Raw genomic sequence first — 21,950 nt, forward strand, 5'->3', positions numbered from 1 at the left:
TATATTTTAAGTTAAATCAAGTCCCATCTCGAAACAAAAATGGAGGAAATAAGGCAAAAAGAAAATAGCCCGAGCTTCCAATACTAACCATACGCTTTTTCTGGGGCAGAAAGCCCCTAAATGGTCAGAAGTGCATACTTCTACGAGTCCCTGAGGCCAATGCAGTGTGGGGGCTGACACGAGTGAGATGCTTATCTTTCCAGGCTGCAAAGAGGGAACTAGGGTAATGAGTTAATCCCAGGCCACAGTGCAGAAACCAATAAAAGCAAGAACAACTTGGCCGGTAATGAGAATCCCTCTGTTGTTGTAAATTAAGTGTGCTGAATCAGAACTTTTAAAGCAAAAATACAGAGAAACTGTGAATTGGACTAATAACTGCTACAATTAAAAAACTCAGAAGAGCTGGCATTGATGTTTTTTCTTATTTCTACCCTAAAGGTATTTTCCAATAGGTTCCTCATATAGTAGGGTAATCAAAAATGAATGATATACTAATGACTAATAGATATTTTAGGGTTATTATGGGTTCATGTTATAGAAACTATCAGACATTCACTAGTGGATCAAGGAAAATGTGTACTTACAATCTCGACTGAAAGTGGCCTTTATTCTGCAAATAAGAAATAGTCAAGACCTGGGCATGAGTTACAGTATAAGGAAAACTGTGCACAGCACCCCCAGTGAGGATGATACAGGCCATGCAACACAGGAGGGAGCCTCTGAGCCCCTCTGGGTCCAAAACCAACCTGCCATTTAAGCTGAGAGCAGAGCACCTTTGAGCCTTTCATTGTGATCGTCTTAAGAAGGGCAGCCCTTGAGCTGACAGAGAAATAAACACAATCCATTAGAATCCGTACAGAGCAAGATGGCTGGGTTCTCCTGACCCTTCCAGCCCATTCCACAGGGCTGCTCTCAGGCTTTCTCTGCCAGCTCAGACATGCCTTGTCCTGGTTGTCCATTAACCCTAGCCAGGTGCTGAGGGCTTTACACAGAGGACCTCTGGCCAAATAACACTCCTTTCTCAAAGGAGATCTCAGGGTTTTAAAACACCAGCTGTGGAAGGAGCCTCAGAGCTGTGGTCCTGAGTGAGGTGGGCTCATGTCCAGAGAGCTGCATGGGCAGGAGATGCTAACTGGATGTGGATGAAGGGGAGCAGCAGGTGGAGTGGGGCTGAGAGGCTCACAGTGATCCTGCCAGCTCCTCCTTTTCCTGAAGCAGCTCCTGGGGGAGCCCCAAGGCACTCTTGTGCACTGTCTTCGTCCATAGGAGGCAAGGCCTGGGGTGGTGAAAGGTCGGATGTGGGTTCAGGCTGTACTTGTCCTATGGACAGTGGAACATGGCTGTGAGCTGTAAGCCCTGTGGTGTCTGCCGGCTGCGGCTGCTTCCACTGTGAAGGGTGACGGCAGGCCCGGCCCACAGGGCTGTGGTGTGGATTCAGGGGTGCATGTAAGAATCTGGCTCCTGACTTGAGCACATACATGCCCGGGAAATGGCCTGAGGATGGCAGTCAGTGAAGTATAACTATTATTATTTTTAAAAACCTTCAAAAGTGTCATTGATACAATAGGTAACTGTACTGTACCATTACAGTCATCCGCACAGAGAATTTAAAAACAAGCAAACTGCACTCCGTAGGATCTCGAGTTTAGAAGACATCTGGAGATCACGTGGGTTAATCCTTTCAGCCAGATCCCCTGTCACTGTGTCCATAACAACAATGTCCATCCAGTTCCAACCTGAATGCTTCCAGTCAGGGGAGCTCAATTCCTTTCAGGAAACTCTTTTCTAGACAGTTCCAATCACTAGAAAGTTGTTCTCTCAGTATGCAAAAGGAGAACTGAAAACCCAACAGACATGAGGAACCCCAAATGCAGCCACTGAAAACCCAATAGAGATGAGGAGCCCCAAATGGAGTCACTCTCCCAGAAAGGAGAACTAGAGCAAGAGAGGGAGCCGTGTGGCAGCCGTGGTGCAGGGAAGTGGGCCAGGCGTGAGCTCCTGGGGAGCCTGCTCCACGGGGAAAACAGTTCACTCCTGAGATGGTGACAGAGAAGTCAGGCATTCTCTTAGAATGCAGTACAGTCAAAAAAGCACATCAGATGAGAGGAGACACACTGGTCACAGGCCCTGTGAGTTCTGCTCAGCAGCACTTTCAGGGACAACAGAGAGGGCAGAGAAGATGCTTCTAGCAGAAGTGACAGGACAGAAGGAAACTTCTCAGAAGTGAAGACTCAACAATCCAGATCAGAGGGTTCAGGGTAGTAAGTAGGAAAGAAACTCCAACAAACTAGCCACACACCAAGGTTAATCGGTTGAAATTCCTGAAGTTTAAGGAAAATAGATAAATGTAATGCTACAGGAGAGAAAACAAGGGCGCACCTTCTAGAAAGGAAAGAAACTCAAACTGGCTCTGTGACAAAGGGTGACCATGGAGGGGTGGCGTGGAGTCTTGACGTGTCCTTGGGGGAAGGGCAGAGCCCAGACATCCGCAGTCCCCAGTCCACCTGGCGCACAGACGAGGGCCAGGTAACGTCAAGATCCAGGGCCCCACCCACACAGGACTTTTCTCCAAAAACCAAACAAAAACAACCAACCAAGAAATCACCCTGTCACCCCAATTAAGGATGTATTCCAGCAAAGTGAAAAATACATCTGGATGTGGAGTTAAGGGCAGGGGCACTGGCTACAGAAAACTGGTTAGAAGAGAAACCAGGAGCTCTTACGTTTTCATCTAAACAATTGTTGATCGTGTGGCTGTGTGACTCATTAAGAAAGGCTTTTAAAGAAAAAGCACAATATTAAATGAGTTTCTAAAACTCAAGATGATGCCACCAGAATCTAGGAAGATGAGGATGGGAAGAGTGTGGAATAAAAATGAGCCCAATATTTCAGCTTTTCCCAAGTTTGGATCTTTACAAATATTAATTCTTGATGCCAACATTTTTTCAAAGTGATTTAAACATATTTGTTTTTAAAAATTGGGGTAACCACTGGTCAGAATAGAAATAAGATTTAGAACTTCCCACCAGTGGGAACAAAGGGGAAAGACAATTTAATCAGTCCAGCAAAAGTAAAGGGGAGGAAAACAGAAAGTAAAATGGAAAGAAAAATTGTCAGATGAAAACAATGATTCTGTACTTAGAGCCAAGCTTGGTGGTGGTTCTCTTCTACAATGACTCATGGCACGTTCACTCCTAGACACCAGGGCAAGGAGGAAACTGACGCTACTGACACCTCTTTCCCACAACCCCGATGCCTGCCCTTACCTGGAGAATACGCAAGCCCACACACATGCACACACACACACACACTCATACACTCATGCACACTCTCACATGCACTCACGCACTCACATGCACACTCACATGCACACACTCTCACATGCACTCACGCACGCACACGCACACACACACTCATGCACACGCACTCACATGCACACTCTCACATGCACTCACGCACTCACACGCACACGTGCACACACACACACTTTAACACACTCTCACAGTGATGTTCCTTCTCTCTCACTCCAGCCAGGGCCTCAATAAACCAGCTTCCCTTGCTCTTCCTGCCCATAATGTCGAATGGTCTCGGGTGGACAGCAGCTCGGCAGGCACCTGCCTTCTTCCTGCCACACACCTGGGCCTGCTGCCAGCCCCCTCGGGTCCCTGTGCTGTCCTCCCAGAGATACCTAAATGCAAGCTGTTCATGAGGACCCTACGCCATCATGCAGCCTTGTTTGTTAACGTTTCGTGCCAACGTTCAACATGAAAACCGGCAGGATAGGGAGGCTTGTCCGCCGACCCCAGAGCAGGCTGTCTGTCAACAAGGTCCCCAGAGCCAGCACATGGGGCATTTGGGCAACCCGCTCCTTCTTCTTGGGTTCTCTTAGTGAGCCTTGGACAACAAACTGGGCCAGTTGAGGAGCTCACACTCAGGGGATCAATGGACGTAAATTAGAAGCTGGAATTGTCCTGAAACTTGCAAGTGCTGGATGTGAAACTCATTTGAGAGAAAGTCTGAGAAAGCTCGAGAGACTTCTGCTTCCACAGTGCTAAGCAAGGGTACCAAATGTGCATACCCACAAAGGCAAAAGTGTCACAGGTTGGCACCAAGAACCTTTCTGAAAGTAAAACTAGTGTTCAGGCTGAAATGAAAATTAAATTCTTCTCACTTTAATCCTGACAGCATTTTTTTTTTAAAGAAAGAAACACCTTATCCCTACATTTTTACTTTGATTTGCTCCCGGTTTCAGGTAATCTTTTCTTTGTATTCATTTATGTCCATTTTTGTTCCTCCCTAAAGACACTACAATTCACTAGGCGCCGTCATACCTCGCTCTCTTTTTAACATGGGAATGACCTTTATAATAAAATGTGAGGTGACAAAGTGTAACGAACACGACGTGAGCTGTGATGCACAGTGCAGACACACAGCAAGGGGGCCAATGTCCTGGTAGTTCCTCTGTCCAGGTCACTTGTTAAATGTAAGACTTTTAATAAAGTTTTGAGAGCTTTGCTTTGGGACCCATTTTTAAAGAGTGTGACCTCCCAAATCTGTTAAGACATCAACATTTGCCTCTCCAGATTTTTCTTATTTGGTTCCTTTTGTCTCCAGTAACACCCACAGCATTACTTGCCTTCGACTTCAATTCTGAAGCAGAAGCATCTGCCCTCCCATCCTGCTCCATCCTCTGGCTCACCTAATTTCCTACTATGCTGTCCTGCTGATTCACAGGAGTCCTTGTCTAAAGGTGTCTTCTCCAAAGCTGCTTGCTTTGCTGATCTGAACTCTCTTCAGGGAAACAACAACAAAAACCCATTTCCAAAATAAAGCATTTACCAAAAATAAGATATTTCAAATAGTTTGCATTTTGAAATAGACTTTGGTGCTAGAGTGACATTGTTTATTGGCTCAGCATTTGAGTAAGGTTCTGCCTCCTGGAGCGTGAATGGTGTCCTTTTATTTTCATAGGACAGTGGCACATTTGTCCAGAAGGATTGCAAGGGGCGCCTGGTCCATCCCTGCCACTGGGCATATGAAGAACCTGAGACACAGAAGCTGCCAAGGAGGCAGAGCTGACGCAGGGGCAGCCTCATGGCTCCAACCCAGGCTCTCTCTGCTGCTGCTGAATCAGCTCGGCACAGCCCCCTGCAGCGGGGACCAGGGGAGGGGTCTGGTAATGTGCTTTAGGCTATTAAGATTAGAGATGATGGAGGCTGGGCATGGTGGCTCACACCTGTAATCCTAGCACTTTGAGAGGCTGAGGCGGACAGATCACCTGAGGTCAGGAATTCAAGACCAGCCTGGTCAACATGGTGAAACCCTGTCTCTACTAAAAATACAAAAATTAGCTGGGCGTGGTGGCACACGCCTGTAATCCCAGCTACTTGGGAGGCTGAGGCAGGACAATTGCTTGAAGCTGGGAAGTGGAGGTTGCAGTGAGCCAAGATCATGCCACTGCACTCCAGCCTGGGCGACAGAGCAAGACTCTGTCTAAAAAAAAAAAAAAAAAAAAAAAAATCAGAGAAGATATTGAGGAGGAAAGGATAAACAGCAGCATCAGTAACTTTGAAGTCTCTATCTTGCAGACACTATCTTTCAAGGTCTTTTAACAGATATAGATGCTTTTCACATAAGTGAAATATGATAAAAATACACTGACTTTTATAAATGAGCTCTACTTTCAATATCTTAGAAATTTCTCTAGCAAAATGATTCTGTCTTTGCAGATTTTAGTTATGGATGAGATATTGCTTAGACAGCACTATTCAACAAGGCCCTAATTAACAACTATTTTTGAGTATCACCTATGTGTCCCATATTCCACATGCAATGTTTTAAGTATCTATGCATATAAAAGATGAGTGACAGCTAAAATTAAAGCACTCTTCGCTCAAGTACAGAAGATAGAGAACAAAGAGGGAAATTTTCTGAATCGTGAGAAATTCGCACACCAATACACAACAAAATACTTCAAAAGACATTGATGCTACAATTTCAACCTACCTACCATCAAGTTTTATCTGTCTATTTTGTTTTTCTTAAAACACAATGGTTAAGTTAGGGAGCTGTAATATTTAATTAAAGACAACTGTTTTTCCCCATCCCTGCCTCCTTCATGTGCTCTGACAGGCATGCTTTCAAATAAAATTCCACACTGCTTTTCTCAAATTAAAGGCGTGCTAGTTGCCAAGCACTAGAAAACAAGGCAGCACACACACAAGCACACACACACCCCAAAATAAACGTGTTTCAGGTTAGGATTATGGTTTTAGTTTTGAGCTTTTAAAAAAGTAGTAAAATTATATGTTTAAAAAGATAAAAATACCTTAACTGTGTCCTTTTAAATAAAGGTGAGCTTAGAAGTTAGGACCTTTGAATTCAAAAGCTCCTGTTCACTTTACTGTTAGCCACTGAAATTCTAAAAAAAGAAAAAAGAAAACCAGCAATGAAGGGAATCGAGGGTAGGTGCAGACACCAGGGAGACAGCCTCTGCCTGCCATTGGCACCCCGGTTCCACCTGTCACCACCTCTTGGAGCCAACAGGGCCTCTCCAGGGAGCCTGGGGCAGGCTCCAGGCAGCTTATCACTGTGGACACCCTGGTGGCTCCAAGACAGCATAAACGTCCCGGAGCCCTGGCTCAGGGTTAGTCTGGGAAAGCCAATGCTGACATAATTTTCAGTGTCTATGAGTTTCTGCTGCTGAGACAGGAATGAATACAGTGCCTGAGTGAGAGGAAAATAGACAGGTGCCCAGCCCAGTCATAATTCCATTCTTTTCATTTTTCATTTCTTTTGTTTGTTTGTTTAAGGACAGCGTCTCACTCTGTTGCCCAGGCTGGAGTGCAGTGGTGCAATCTTGGCTCACTGCAACCTTGACCTCCTGGGCTCAGGTGATCTCCCACCTCAGCTTCCCAAGTAGCTGGGACCACAGGCGTGCCCCCACCTCATCTGGCTGACTTTTTTGTATTTTTTGTAGAGATGGGGTTTTGCCATGTTTCCCAGGCTGGTCTTGAACTTCTGGGCTCAAGCAATCCACTAGCCTTGGCCTCCCAAAGTGTTGGATGACAGGTGTGAGCCCATCAATTCTTCCATGAATGGCTAGGTTTGTGATCGGTAAAGGAGATTAATCTTACAGAGAGACTCACTTAAAAGGCCCTAAAGACAAGGCCCGGAGAGACCCAGAAACATCACCTTGGGTCCCTTCAGAAGGACTCTGATATTCTTCTGATAGCCACAGAGCAGCTCAGGTGGTGTTTTTTTCATTCATGAGGATGAAAACATTGCAAAATCAAGACAGAGATTAAATCAGCACACTCTAGAGATACTTGCCACTGAGCAAAGGCTTGTTGAGGGTGTAGAGAGGTGGCAGGTCCTCTATGTTGGAGATCCGCTGGTACATGGCCCTGGAAAGGTGGTCCCCGTGGTAGAGGCTGCCCAGGATGATGCTTGAGAAGTAAATGGGCTCCACAAAAATGCTGAGCAGGGATCCCTGGATGCCCACCACGTTCCAGCTGGAGGGAGAAGAAAGCACAGTCTTCAGGGAGCTCGGACTCAGTGCCAACGCGGCCCAGCCCAAGCCTGCGTGGTTACAGGGATGCACTGGCAATTCTGCAGGATCCCAACCAACTGACGAAGGAGCGCAACAGAAAGTAACAGACTGATTTAGCAGCTTACGACCACAAAGACAAAAATCTACTTAAAAGTTATTTTACACTGTGATTGTTTTTACCATTACGTTTTCCCACAATCAATGAGCCACATATGTTTCTTGTGAGAAATTTGTGGGAAACATCAGAAAGGAAATTACATATTTATTTGATTATAGCAGGTCCCCTTATCTGAGGTTTCACTTTCAGAGGTCTCAGTTACCCACTGTCAACCGTGATCTGAAGATATTAAATGAAAAATTCCAGAAATAAACACTTCCAGACTTTAAATTGCATGCCGTTCTGAGGAGCGTGATGAAATCTCGTGCTGTCCAGCCCGGGATGTGAACCATCCACGTTGCAGATGCCACTGGCCCATTAGCAGTCGCCTTGGTGATAAGATTGATGGTCACAGCATCACAGTGCTTGTGTTCAAGTCACTCTTATTTTATTATTAGTGACTGTTAATCTCTTACTGTGTCTAATTATAAATTAAGCTTTATATAGGAAGGTACTTACAGGAAAAATACTAGCACGTACAGGGTTCAGTACTGTCTACAGTTTCAGGAGTCTACTGGGGGTCTTGAGACACATCTACGGAGAAGTGGGGACCACTATACTTCTTATAAAAATGATAGCTCTTCAAGAGGTCCTTCAAATCATTAAACTGCTTATTTCCTGTTCTCTGCAAGTGACAATGGCACTGAACGCACAGGCAGGTAGGGTGTGGGGATTTACAGCGACTGCACGTGTGCAGCTGACATGTATGACACCAATTATGCATGCCAATGGCAACTTAGGTATTCATTATCAGCTCCAACACACACATGCCTTCACAATATGCCTGTTCTCTCTTTCTGAGCCCCACAAACAGCAGAGATGCTCTGCTCAGCCTGGGAGTTGCTGTGTCCAGAGCACCCTTTGCTGGGCGCTACATACACACGGTGTGAGGTATTAGGGGGAGACACAGCCCAGGAGCTAAACAATAATGCAATGAAAAGACAAATGAAGAACCATAAATTGAGGTAAAATCAATTTGGGAGAAAGGGCAGGGTTCTGTGAAAAAGAAAAAGGGGTGTATGTACTTGAAGGAATGCTCCTGGGGTGACTCTGAAGCTCAGCCCCAAAGGAGGGGGCTGTGAGGCTGAGGGAGGAACGCATGTCCCAGCCTGGGGGGCAGGGGACACAGGACAGCAGCAAGGGCAGCCAGGGCAGAGGGGCAGGGCAGGGGCCCCTGAGCAGCCAGGAGCTTGATGAGTGAGGGGGCGGTATTCAGAGGGCAGAGAGAGGCCTCTGGAGTGGCCCAATCTAATTTCATGGAAGTGTCTCGGGGGAGGGGCTGGCGAATGTGCATTTTATGAAGTGGCGCCAGCAGTGTGGCACACGCTGCAGGGGAGACTGGCGAATGTGCATTTTATGAAGTGGCGTCAGCAGTGTGGCACACGTTGCAGGGGAGACTGGCGAATGTGCATTTTATGAAGTGGCGTCACCAGTGTGGCACACGCTGCAGGGGAGACTGGCGAATGTGCATTTTATGAAGTGGCGTCAGCAGTGTGGCACACACTGCAGGGGAAGATGCTCAGCAGTACAGGTCAGAAATGAGGGTCGACTGGACCGTGTGGGGGCAGGGAGGCCAGGGCAGATGAGAAACATTCGGGCTTAGATCTGCAGATGTGGCAAGACTTGAGACTGGAGGAGGCTGATGCCCAGGCTGGAACCAGCCTTCATATATGTGCCCCTCTGTCACACACTCCATGGCACAGCCTCTGCCTGACAATGCCCACAGCTGTATTTGGAGGCCTGAAGTCTCAGGGCCACTCCTTGCCCCCTCAAGAGCCTAGTGGGGCAGAGCTGACAAGTGGGGTAGGCAGCACAGGACAAACAGCCACCAACCTCACCTGTTTAAGCCTCATTCTGGATATGCTCCAGCACTGACCTCCAGCTGCTCAGTCCCCATTCTGGGGTCACCCTCACCCTGCTCATCCCTGTCACAGCAGTCGTCAGCAGATCACCAGGGATCCACTTTTGGAAGAGATATAGGACCTGACTTCTGGCCACTGCCACTGGTAGGCCATGGGTTAAGTCACGCCACCCTGCCTGCGTCATGGCGCCCTCTCCTAAGGGGAACCCGGTGCCTGCCCCAAGCCCTCTCCTCTTGACCCCTGTGAACACGTGGGCCAGCACAGGCCATTCCTTGGCACAAAACAGTCCAGTGGCTCCCAAGAAAATGCCAGCAGTCCTCCGGCCAGATCCCCCAGTCTTGTAACCTCTCACCCTGCACCTGTCCCCAAGTTTCTGGCCACCCTCAGGGACCTCCTTGCTGCTTGCCCAAAGCTTCTGTCCACAGGTCCAGCAGCTGGAACACCAATCCCAGAGGCAGCCACGGCTGCCCCCACTTTAGGTCCCTGTACAAAAGCCCTTCTGAGGGAGGCCTCCCTTCCCAGCCACTCAAGCCTTTTGCTTACCTGCTGCCTGAGGCCTCCCTTCCCTGCCGCCCAAGCCCTCCGCCCCCACTCTGACCTCCACATAATTTACAGATCCATGTTGGACTCTCTGCTCCCATCCTACCCCAGTGCAGGAAGAGGTTTCTGTCTGCTTTCTTTACTGACCTATCCCAGCACTTACAATATGTACCTGGCACATACAGGAGATCAATAAATATGTGTCGAATGGACAAATCCTCCAATTCCTATGACACATTCCTTCCACCTTCCAAAATGGAAATGAAAATAAAGGTTTCCCTAACTTACAGAAAAAGCATGAAATGATTCAATACCTCTAAGAAACACAGGCCCCTTTCTTCTACAGATTAGAAGCCTCTATGGACTCAGAGCATCTTTAAGCTGAATTCAGTCTTCTGGGCAGACTTTAAAGCAGTGATCCTGCAGAAACCTTCATTTGTTAGGAGTCATTAATTCTGAACACATGCTTTGTAAGAGAATTCCAGGAGTGTCTACAGCTCTGCAGAGGCCCTGGGTGGGAAATGGTGTGGCACCAGCTTCCACCAATGCACCTCACAAAGGACAGCTGGGACAAACTTCATCAGGATGAAATCGCCTAGTGCCAGTGAGAGGGTGTCAGACACAGTCAGCGTCCATGCAAGTAAAACAAGTAAAGCTCTGCAAAGACTGCAGGCAGGACATCTCCTAGAGATACTCACTACATGTCCACAGCCACCTGTCCTGCGGACCCCATGGGAGGTGCCCACTCACAGCCTGCCACGAAGTGTGTTTGGCTGACACCCAAGGAACCTACAGGTGTCCCCACTCTCACAGCATGGCCTCGGGCTCAGTGCACCCGGGTCTAGGCATCTGTGCCTGGCCTTCTTCGTCTTTCATTTTCCTTGTGCCATTTCTTTAGGAACAGAGTCCAGACTGCTATCATCTGATCTGTCCCCTGATTCAGTAAAGGGCCTGGCCTGAGAGACTGAACTGCAGACAGACGTCGGCCAGACCACACAGGGCAGGAGAACTACTCTGACCCAAACCACAGCCTCCACAGCACTCGGCCCAGTCAGCCAGACTTTCAGGAAGGACTACAGCTTTCTAGTGGTTGCCCCACACCCACCCCTTCCTGCTTCCAACCCAGGACCAGCCAGAGATGCCCCTGGGTTCTTCAAGCAGCTGCACGGGAGGCCACCTTCTGCAGAGCCCACCTTGGCTTCCCCTACCTCCATCAGAACATACCCAAAGCCTCCCTTTTTCCCTACAATAAAGCCATCCCCCTTCCTGTGCCTGCCTTTGAATCTGCCCAACACAGTGGTCTGGCCCCCTTGCCATAGCTGACTCTGAAGAGACAGGCTGCTGGTCCTCCTCTGAATGGTCTTGTTTGTTCCCACAGCTCTGTGCAGCTGAGGACACAGGCCGAGGTCATCTGAACCAAGACTCTCGTTCCTTCCCACGGCTCCCGCGCCAACATAATCACCATGGGGTGGCCAACCCCATGGGAGCCTCTCACCCCATGGTCTTGCGGACAACTCTCTGGGGCTGCATTCACCGCCAAACTGCCTGCCAGTGGGATGGACACCCTGGTGACCTCCAGTGGCAGTGCTGTGGCTCCCACCCCACCCCCAGCCTACCATGGCCCTGGACCCTCTGCCTGCCACTGTGCCCTGTGTAAGGCGAACAGTTCAGCCTCACCCAGCCCCATCCACCTGGCCCTCCAAGGTGGCTGCTCCCCGTTCTCCACTCTCCCAGAGCAGGGACACAGCTGCAGCCAACTGGCATCATTTTGGCCACCAGGGTTCTTTCTGGGCAACTTTTCTGGCCATTTGCTATTTCTTGGCCCACCCATGCTAGGTTCTATCAGCTTGTGTTTGTTTCTTCCTTGAGGTAAAGTCTAATTACTATACGATAAAAGGCTTGGATCTTAAGGGTTCAGGTCCATGAGCCCCGACTTCTGCATTTATGTGTGTGACATCCCCACGCCCCAGCAAGGGTCCTCCAAATGGATGGCTTTGTGCTATGCAGGTGCAGGAATCAGCCTGTAACCAAGTCGAATCCTTTGTTGGTCACATGAGACATCAGAAATCTTTTTCCAATATGTGGCTTTTCTTTTCCAAATATGTGGATTATAGTAAATAATTCCTGAAATTTTAATTTAGTCAAATTTATTCACTTTTCTTTATAATTTGGGTTTTCTGTGCCTTATTGAAGAACCCTGCAACTGCCAGGCACTGCTCTGCATACTCATGTCCTTAACTGTCCTGGCATGTGCTTTGCGGATAGTGTATGGCGGGCTGCTTCTCTGCACAGACAGCCTGTTTCTCCAGGACTGGGCGTTGGCCACTTTGTCCATCTCTTCTGTGAGCACCATGTCTAGCACAGACTGCTGGCTGCAGCCCTGCCTTCCTTTCCCTCCTCCTGCACGACAGAGCCCCAGTCCTCTTCCAGGTGGCTGAGTGTGTAAGCCCGGCCACCCGAGCTGCCCCATAGCGAGTAGAGCCCTGTGCCTGAGCTCTGGCTGATGAGCTGAGCTGGCTGAAGCGTCCCTGTGCCTGGAATTCAGACTGGGTGCTCAGGGATTTGGTCAGCTCTAGGGATTATGAAGACCCTGAAGTCAGAAGAGACCTCTAAGATGGTGCGGGACAAAGAGGGATCAGGCTCCAGACCATGGAGCCACCAGAGCATCTCTGGGCCACCTATTTATGGACTTAATTTTCTGTGAGACAGACAAGCCTCCATCTAGTTTACATTTTCTTTTAAACACGGGCAGGCCTGATCACCAGTGCTGCCCCATGGGTCTGCAGGTCTTTTCAGATTGTATGCTGTGCCACTGTTCTGCTGAAAATTACCACTCACTTTTGATTACTATGGTTTTATACTGCTAGTTTTCTATTTCCATGTTGGGATTCAATTTTTAAGTACTATGAAAAATAAGATTTTTATTAAAATCACATTGAAATGATAGATTTAACAGGAATTAATGAAGCTTTAAAAAATATAAAATAGAATTTGGCTTGCTAAATTTTTAAAGATAATGTAAGTGTATAAATGTGTATTTTCATGACATGTTATCGTTTTGTTTTCCTTTACTGTCCTTGTCTGGTGTGGAGATAAAGGTTGTAGTAACCTTTGAGTTATGAGCCACACAATGAGCTGCAGAGTTCTTCCCTACTTTTCTATTCCTGGAAAATATTACATAAAATGGGGATCATCATCCCCCAAAAGATGTCTAGAACTCACGCAGTGTTGTCTGGGCCAATCACTTCCCCTCTCTCCACAGACCCTCCTTCCTTCTATTTTCTTAATTTCTTCTGTGCGCGTGTGTGTGTGTGATTTAATTTAATAGGCAGAGTTCTATTCCAATTTTCTGCATATGCTTAAGTCACTTTTAGCAATGTACATTTTTCTAGAAAATGTTCTATTTTTGTCTCAGTTTTAAAATCTATCAGTGCTGAAGTGTCTATGACTCCCCACTGTAGCAATCTCTGCTGGACCCTGAAGGATATCTATGTTTTCATTCCAGACACGTTTTGGTAGTGCCTTCTGTCTTCTTGATCAGCCTCACCGGTTCTGTTGACTTTAATCAGCCTCCTCTAAGTACTGACGCCTTAGAGACTTTGTTACTGCTCACTGCTACATCTCTGTTGCTTACAAAACTAATTTCTGCTCTTAACTTTACTGTTTGCTTCCTTCTAACTTATTTGAATTTTTCTAATTCATTTAGTTGTGATGCTTTCTGTCATTTACTTATATGAGCGTTTTCTCATTCCCACTGTGATTTCTTCTCCTGGAGTTACTGCGGTACAACTGACATACAATAAACTGCACACACTTAAAGGGACACTGTGGTAAGTTTTGACATTTGTATGTACCCATGAGACCTCACTCCCCAAACCTCCTGTCTCCTTACATCTCGTTCTGTTCCCACTAGGCAATAACTGACCTGCTTTCTGCCACTGTAGCTTAGTCTGCATTCTTCCGAAATGTATACAAATGGAAATGTATGGTAATCCCTCTTTTTCATCTGGCTTCTTTCACTCTGCGTAATTATTTTGAGATTTCTCTACGCTATAGTGTGTATCACTGTTCTTTTTTTCACCCAGTAGTACTCCACTGTATGGATATGCCACGGTCTGTTCTAACTATTTACCAGTTGATGGCCACGTGGATTGCTTCCAGTTTTTGACTATTTCGTCTATTACAAAGAAAGTCTTATAAACATTCATGTATAAGTCTGTGTGGACATATGCTTTCATTTCTCTTTGGTAAACCACTAGGAATGAAATGGCTAGGCCACATGGCAGGCATATCTGTAACTTTTTTTTTTTTTTTTTTGAGATGGAGTCTCGCTCTGTTGCCCAGGCTGGAGTGCAGTGGCGTGATCTCGGCTCACCACAACCTCTGCCTCCCAGGTTTAAGCGATACTCCTGCCTCAGCCTCCTGAGTAGCTGGGACTACAGGTGTGTGCCACCATGCCCGGCTAACTTTTGTATTTTTAGTAGAGACAGGGTTTCACCATACTGGCCAGGCTGGTTTCGAACTCCTGACCTTGTGACCCACCCGCCTCGGCCTCCCAAAGAGTTGGGATTACAGATGTGAGCCGCCACGCCTGGCCATATCTGTAACTTTTCAAGGAACTCTCAAACTGTCTTTGTTTTGTTTTGAGTCTTATTCTGATGCCCAAGCTGGAGTGCAGTGGTGCAATCTCAGCTCACTGCAACCTCCGCCTCCTGGGTTTGAGTGATTCTCCTGCCTCAGCCTCCCGAGTAGATGGGATTCCATGCCTGGCTAATATTTGTATTTTTAGTAGAGATGGGGTTTTGCCATGTTGGCTAGGCTGGTTTCGAACTCCTGACCTCAAGTGATCCATCTGCCTCGGCCTCCCAAAGTGCTGGAATTACAAGCATGAGCCACCGTGCCTGGCTGTGGCAAACTATCTTTAAAAGTTATTGTTCTATTTACATACCTAGCCACAGTGGATGAGACAGTACCAGTTCCTCCATATCGCTGTCAACATTTGGTTTGGCCAGTCTTTTAAATTTCAGCCATTCCAAGAGATGTGTTGTGGCATCTCCTTTGCATTTCATCAGTGACTAATGGTGTTGACCAGCTTTTCATGTGCTTATTTCACACTTGTGTATCTTTTTTTGGTGAAGTGTCCATTCAAATATTTTGCCCATTTTAAAAACTATTTTTCCCCTTGTTGCGTTTTGAGAGTACCAGTGGATTGTGGATACCAATCGTTAATTAGATGTATGATTTGCAACCATTTTCTCCCTATTTGTCGGTTTGTTTCTCACTGTTTAAACAGTGTCTTTTGAAAGAAGTAATTTTTAAACTTTGACACTTTTTCCCTTTTTTAGTGTAGCTAAAAACTTGCCTAACTCAACGTCACAAAGATTGTCTCCTGTTTCCAGAATTTTTATACATTTAGGTCTATGGCCCATTACAAATTCATTTTGTATATGGTGCAAAATATAAGTGAAGTCCATTTGTTTGGTCGCTTGTTTTTTGTTTTTTTTTTTCTGCACAGGGATATCCACTTATTTCAGCATCATTGTTGAAAAGACTATTCTTTCTCCACTGAATTGCCTTTGTGCCTTGGTCAAAAATTAACTGTGACCAGCAATGAACAGCAGAATTGGAAATTAAAACACAACATCATTTAGACTAACACCGCCAAAAGTGAAATATTTAGGTATAAATTTGACAAAGTATGTACAAGATCTGTATAAGGAAAACTATAAAATTCCAAAGAAAGAAATCAAAGAACTAAATAAATGGATATTCCATATTTATGGCTAGGAAGACTCAGCGTTAGTCCTGTCCAACTTGACATAGAGATTCAACACAATCCCAATCAATATTCCAACAAGCTATTTTGTAGATATTGATGAACTGTTCCTAAGGCTGATATAAAAAGGGAAATCCAGAAGAGCAAACACAATATTGAAGGAATATAATGAAGCTGTAATACTAACATTACCTGACTTAAAGACTTACTATACTAGAGTAATCAAGACAGCATGGTATTGGTGAAAGAATACACAAATAGATCAATGGGACAGAATAAAAAGTCTAGAAATAGACCTACGTAAATACAGTCAACTGATCTTTGACAAAAGAGCAAAGACAATGAAATGGACAAAAGGTAGTCTTTTCTACAAACAGTGCTAGAACCAATGGACATAAACATGCAAAAAAACAAAAACAAAAAAAGAATCTAGGCATAGATTTTACACCCTTCACAAAAATTAACTCAAAGTAGGTCACAGACCTAAATGTAAAATGCAAAACTAAAAAACTCCTAGAAGATAACACAGAAGAAAATCTAGATGATCTTGGGTTTGGTGACGACTTTTCAGATATAACATCAAAGGCACAATCTATGAAAGAAGTAATTGATTTGCTGGACTTTATTAAAATTAAAAAGTTCTACTCTGTGAAAGACAAGGGAGTGAAAAGACAAGCCACAGACTAGGAGAAAATATTTGCAAAAGACATATCTGATAAATCTATAAAGAACTCTTCCAAATATACAAAAAACTCTCTAAACTCAACAATAAGAAAATGAACAACCTGATTAAAAAATGGTCAAAAAAATTTAACAGACACGTCATTAAAGAAGATATACAGATGGCAAATAAACACATGAAAAGATGCTCCACATAATATGTCATTAGGAATCTGCAAATTAAAACGAGATACTACTACATGCATATTAGAATGGCCCAAAACCAGAACTGCTGACAACACTGAATACTGGTGACAATGTGGGACAACATTCATTGCTGGTGGGAATGCAAAACAGTGCAGCCACTTTGAAGGACAGTTTGGCAGTTTCTGACAAAACTCAACATACCCTCACCATACTACCCAGCATTTGTGCTCCTTGGTACTTACCCAAAGGACTTGAAAACTCATGTCCACAAAAAAACCTGCACACAGATATTTATAGCTGCTTTATTTGTAATTGCCAAAGCCTGGAAGCAATGAACCTTCAGCAAATGAATGAATAAACTGTGGTACATCCAAACTATTATTTAGCACTAAAAAGAAACGAGCTACCAAGCCATGAAAAGGCATCAAAGAATCTTGAATGTAAATTACTATGTGTAAAAAGCCAATCTGAAAAGGCTACATACTGTATGATTCCAACTAGATCACATTCTGGAAAAGGCAAAACTACCAAGACATTAAGAAGATTAGTGGTTGCCAGAGGTTAGGAGGTGAGAGGGGTGAACAGGCAGAGTACAGAGGATTTTTAGGGCAGTGAAACTACTCTGGTCTCACACTGTGATGGTGGATACAGGTCATTATACATTTGTCCAAAGCCAGACAATGTGCAACATCAAGAGTGAGCCCTAATGTAAACTGTGGGCTTTGGGTGATGATGATGTGTCCATGTAGCTTCTTCAATTGTAATGAATATAGCGCTAGAGTGGGAGATGCTGATGATGGGGGAGGCTGTGCATACGTGAGGGCACTGGGTGTATGGGAAATTCTGTATCTACCACTCAATTTTCCTATAAACCTAAAACCACTCTAAATAATAAGGAATCAGCTGTTTGTATACTTATCCTTATGCCAAAATCATACTTTCTTAATTACTATCTTGAAATCAGGATATTATTAGCCTTTTACTTTGTTCTTACTTTTGAAAGTTGTTTTGGCTATTCTATGTCCTTTGCATTTCCATGTGGATTTTGGAATCAGTTTGTCAATTTCTCCAAAAAATCCTGTTGAGATTTTGATTAGGATTGCATTGAGTCTATAGATCAATCTGGTGAAAACTGGTATCTTGACAATACTGAGTTTTCCAACCAGTGACCATGATATATCTCTCCGTTTATTTAGTTCTTTAATTTCTCTAGGCAATGTGTTGCGGTTTTCAATATACAGCTTTCAGTGTATTGCTTTACACATTTCAACTGCTTGTTGCAGGTGTAAAAAATATAACTAATTTTGTATTTTGCATTTTGGATCTTATATTCTGCCACAATGCTAAAATCACTCATTCATTCTAATAGCTTTGTATAATATCAATCTCATTTCCTACATAGACAAGTATGTCTGCAAATAAAGACAGTTTTACTTTTTCCTTTTCAATATGGATACCACTGATTTCTTAGGACCTTATAGCACTGGCTAGAACTTCCAATACAATGTTGAACAGAAGTGGGGAGAGCAGACAATCTTATTTTGTTCCTGATATTAGGCAAACACATTCAGTCTTTCCCTGTTAAGAATGACATTACCTGTAGATTTTTCATAGATTTCCTTTATCAGGTTGAGAAGGTTTCCTTCTATTTCTATTTTGCTATGAGTTTTTATGAGGAATACATGTTGGATTTTGCAAAATGCCTTTTCTGTGTCTTTTTTAGTTTGTTAATATGGTGAATTATATTGATTTTTCAAATGTTTCATTTACCTTGGAATTCCTGGGATAGCCCCTACTTGGTCATGATGCTGTATTTCGTTTGCGAAAGTTTTGCTAGAACTTTTGGATCTATGTTCATGACACATTTTAACATGTAGTTTTATTTTCTTGTGGTGTCTTCATCTGGTTTTGGAACCAGGGAAATGCTGGCCTCACAGAATGAGTTGGGAAGTATTTCTTTCACTTCAATTTTGGAACATTTTGTGCAAAATGGGTATTTCTTCCTTAAATGTTCGGAATTCAATAGTGAAGCCATCTGAGCTTGGGGTTTTCCTTTTGTTGTCATTTTTGGTGGGAAAAGCTTTATATTACAAATTCATTTTCTCTAATACATATAGATAGCCCAAGTTATCTACTTCTTCTTAAGTCAGCTTTGGTAGTATGTGTCTTTCAGGAAATATGTCCATTTCATCTAAATTGTCAATTGGGATAAATTTATTTATAATTTCTCTTCACAATCCTTTTAGTATCTGTAGCATCTGTGGTAATTTCACTTCTCCCATTCCGATATTGGTAATTTTGTCTTCTCTCTTCCATTTTCCAGGTGAACTCTTTTGTTACACATTTGGTGCTTCACCGTTCCTTGCTCTCTCTCTGTCTTCAAGTGGCACCTCATCTTCCAGGGCCTCTCTACATGGAAGGGCAGCTTCTCATAGCCTGGTGGTCTCAAGGTAGTCACAACTCTCACATGGTGGCTGCCACCAAGAGGCAAGAAATGGAAGTTGCCAGGCCAATTAAGGCTATGCCAGAACTAGCACTGCATTACTTACACCACATTCTCTTATTCAAAGCAGCCACATGGCAGGCTCAGATTCAGGGGGATGGGACAGAGACATCACCTCTTGATGGGACAGTGGCAAGGTCATATTATTGGAGAGGATTTTAGATGAGAGGCATTGGGGTGGGGCTATCTTTGTAAAATACAATACACCATTATTTTCAAATGTCCACTTTATTTGGTTACTCCTTCTCATACCTTCTCTTTGAAACCATAACCACAGAAATTATTGTAGCTCTACTATAGTAAAATTCTAGCATTCTTCTTTCTGACTGCATTAGCTGGCTCTTTTTTAGCTCTCATTCTCTTACCACCACTACTCTATTCTCTAATTATAGATCCACCTTCTCTGCCTGAATGCCACAATCGACTGGCTTATTTCAAAGCAGCCTCAAACCTTCAAATTCTAGATAAATTTCTAGAATAATATGAAAGCTAAAAATTTGTTCTAGAAGAAACAAAAACTTAAGAAACTAGTAACCAGAAAAGGACCTGAAATTACAACTACAATATCTAGACTGGTCTCCTGCCAAAATGATGAGGATGATCATGAAGATAACTACAAATATATATATATATATATGAGGACTGGATGTTTTCACTCTTGGGTTCTATACACTGCTGTCTCACAGAAGAGGCTTCAGAAAGTAGAACAAGAAGACAAACACACTTTATGAGGCTATATAACCTGGATTTCAAAATCAGATAAGAACAATTAAAAAGTTTAGAAAAAGTATAGTCCTATTTAACTTATAAACAAAAATCCTAAGTAAAATATTAGTCATCCAAATCAAACACTGTGTTAAAAATATGAGTGACTATAACAAAGTAAGGTTTATGTCAAAAATGCAAAAAGGTGGTCAACATCAGGAAATCTATTATTTACCATAATTCAAAACAGACACACATAAAACATTTGATAAAGTTACATACCAATATATGATAATAAAAAGATTCTAAGACAATAGGAATAGAAGAGAATTTTCCTAGCATGATGAAGGCTACCTACTAAAACCCTGTCGCAAAAACTGTACATCATGGAGAAACTTCACTCACAATCTCTCTGAGATTCAGGAAGAAAACACGGACAGTGCTGTAACATACCATCCAAGGTCCTGGACAGCACGAATAAAGAAAAATAACACTGGTATAACAAAAGAGGATATAGGACAGTCAATATCTACAGACTGTGACTTGGTACATTCAAGAACAACCAGGAAAGTCTAAATAGAATAAGAAGTGAGTTAAGTTGCTGGCCATAAGGTTAACATTAAAAAATCAATGGTGTTTGGACTACAACTTCAACAAGATGGCAGTCTAGGAAGCTACAGGCCCTCTTTCCCGCAGAGACCCCGAGTTAACAACAATATACAGACCAGAATGGCTCTGTGAGAACTCTGGAGACCAACTGAGAAGCTACAGTATCCAGGCCATTGTAAAACTAGGAAGAGATTCCAATGAAAGGGATAGGAAATTTCACGATGTTTGGCATGCCTGTTTGCGCCCCTTTCCCTAAATAGCAAGGTGCCCCCTAACTGGGAGGAAGCCTCCATACTGGGGCTCTTCTCTTGGGATGGAAACAAAAGAGTGGATCATTAGTCTGATGTTCTGGCTGTCTGGAGTCTGCCCAAAGGACTGGTTTCTGTCTTGCCTGAGTCTCTTCAGACTCGGTGATGAGACTGGTGCCAGAGTTTGGAAGCCACTAAAAACAGAGGCAAGCAGCACATTAGAGCTACAGTTTTCCAGGAAGACACCAGAAGAAGCAGGAAATCAGGAAAAGCATAAGAGGTCCTAGATTTTTTAGCCAGCTTGTTAGTGAAAAACTTCCTCTGTACACAGCCAGTACACAAAGACTAGGAAAGGTGGTTCTTTTTTCAAATGCCCAAATATTAGCAAAGCACACAAATAAACAATGCATACAAGAAACAGGAAAACATGGCCCAACCAAAGGACCAAAAGTAAATTTCCAGAAACTGACCCTAAATAAATGCACATCTATCAGCTGTCTAAAAAAGAATTTAAAATATCTGTCATAAAGATGCCTAATGAGCTAGAAGAGAACACAGACAACTAAACAAAATAAGAAAAACTTGGCAAGAACAAAATGAGCATATCAACAAAGAGACATTAGTATAAAAATGAACCAAACATTCTGGAGCTGAAAAATACAATAACTGAACTGAAAATATCATTAAATGCATGCAACAGAAGACTTGAAGAGGTAGAAAAAAGAAGACAGGTCACTGTCTTTTTTTGAAATCACTGAGTCAGAGGAGCAAAAAGAAAAAAGAATGAAGAAAAGTGAAGCGAGACTAAGGGACTTATGGTATACTATCAAGCAGACTGATACAAGTATTCTAGGAATACCAGAAGGAGAAGAGGGAGAGAAAGGGGCTAAGAGCTTATTTGAAGAAATGATTGCTAACAATTTCCCAAATCTGTGGAAAGAAATGGACCATACAAGTTCAAGCTCAAGGAGATGAAATATGGATAAATCCAAGGAGAACCACACTAAGACACATTTCAATCAAACTGTCTAAAGTGAAGACAGATAATCTTAAAAGCATCAAGTGAAAAGCCATTTGTCACATACAAGGGAGGATTCATAAGACCTGTGGCTTTCTCAGCAGAAACCTTGC

General features: G+C 43.9%; 1 protein-coding gene across 11 annotated transcripts in view; it reads right to left on the reverse strand.

Moving 5' to 3' along the window:
* Window positions 1–21,950, reverse strand: part of ADARB1 (adenosine deaminase RNA specific B1) — a 155,114-nt gene that overhangs the window by 17,558 nt on the left and 115,606 nt on the right. For 10 of the 11 annotated variants that reach the window (XR_008657895.2, XM_055279946.2, XM_055279947.2 and 7 more), the window contains one exon: window positions 7,333–7,514. Coding sequence is in view for 10 of the 11 variants with exons in the window: in XM_055279946.2 (XP_055135921.1) it covers window positions 7,333–7,514 (182 nt within the window). In the remaining variant the exon portion in view is untranslated. Of the gene's footprint in view, window positions 1–6,236; window positions 6,422–7,332; window positions 7,515–21,950 lie in introns of those variants that run through there. The other variant, XM_055279950.2, reaches the window with a different exon arrangement.

Source organism: Symphalangus syndactylus, chromosome 5, assembly GCF_028878055.3.
Source record: "Symphalangus syndactylus isolate Jambi chromosome 5, NHGRI_mSymSyn1-v2.1_pri, whole genome shotgun sequence".
NCBI classification, from domain to species: Eukaryota; Metazoa; Chordata; class Mammalia; order Primates; family Hylobatidae; genus Symphalangus; species Symphalangus syndactylus.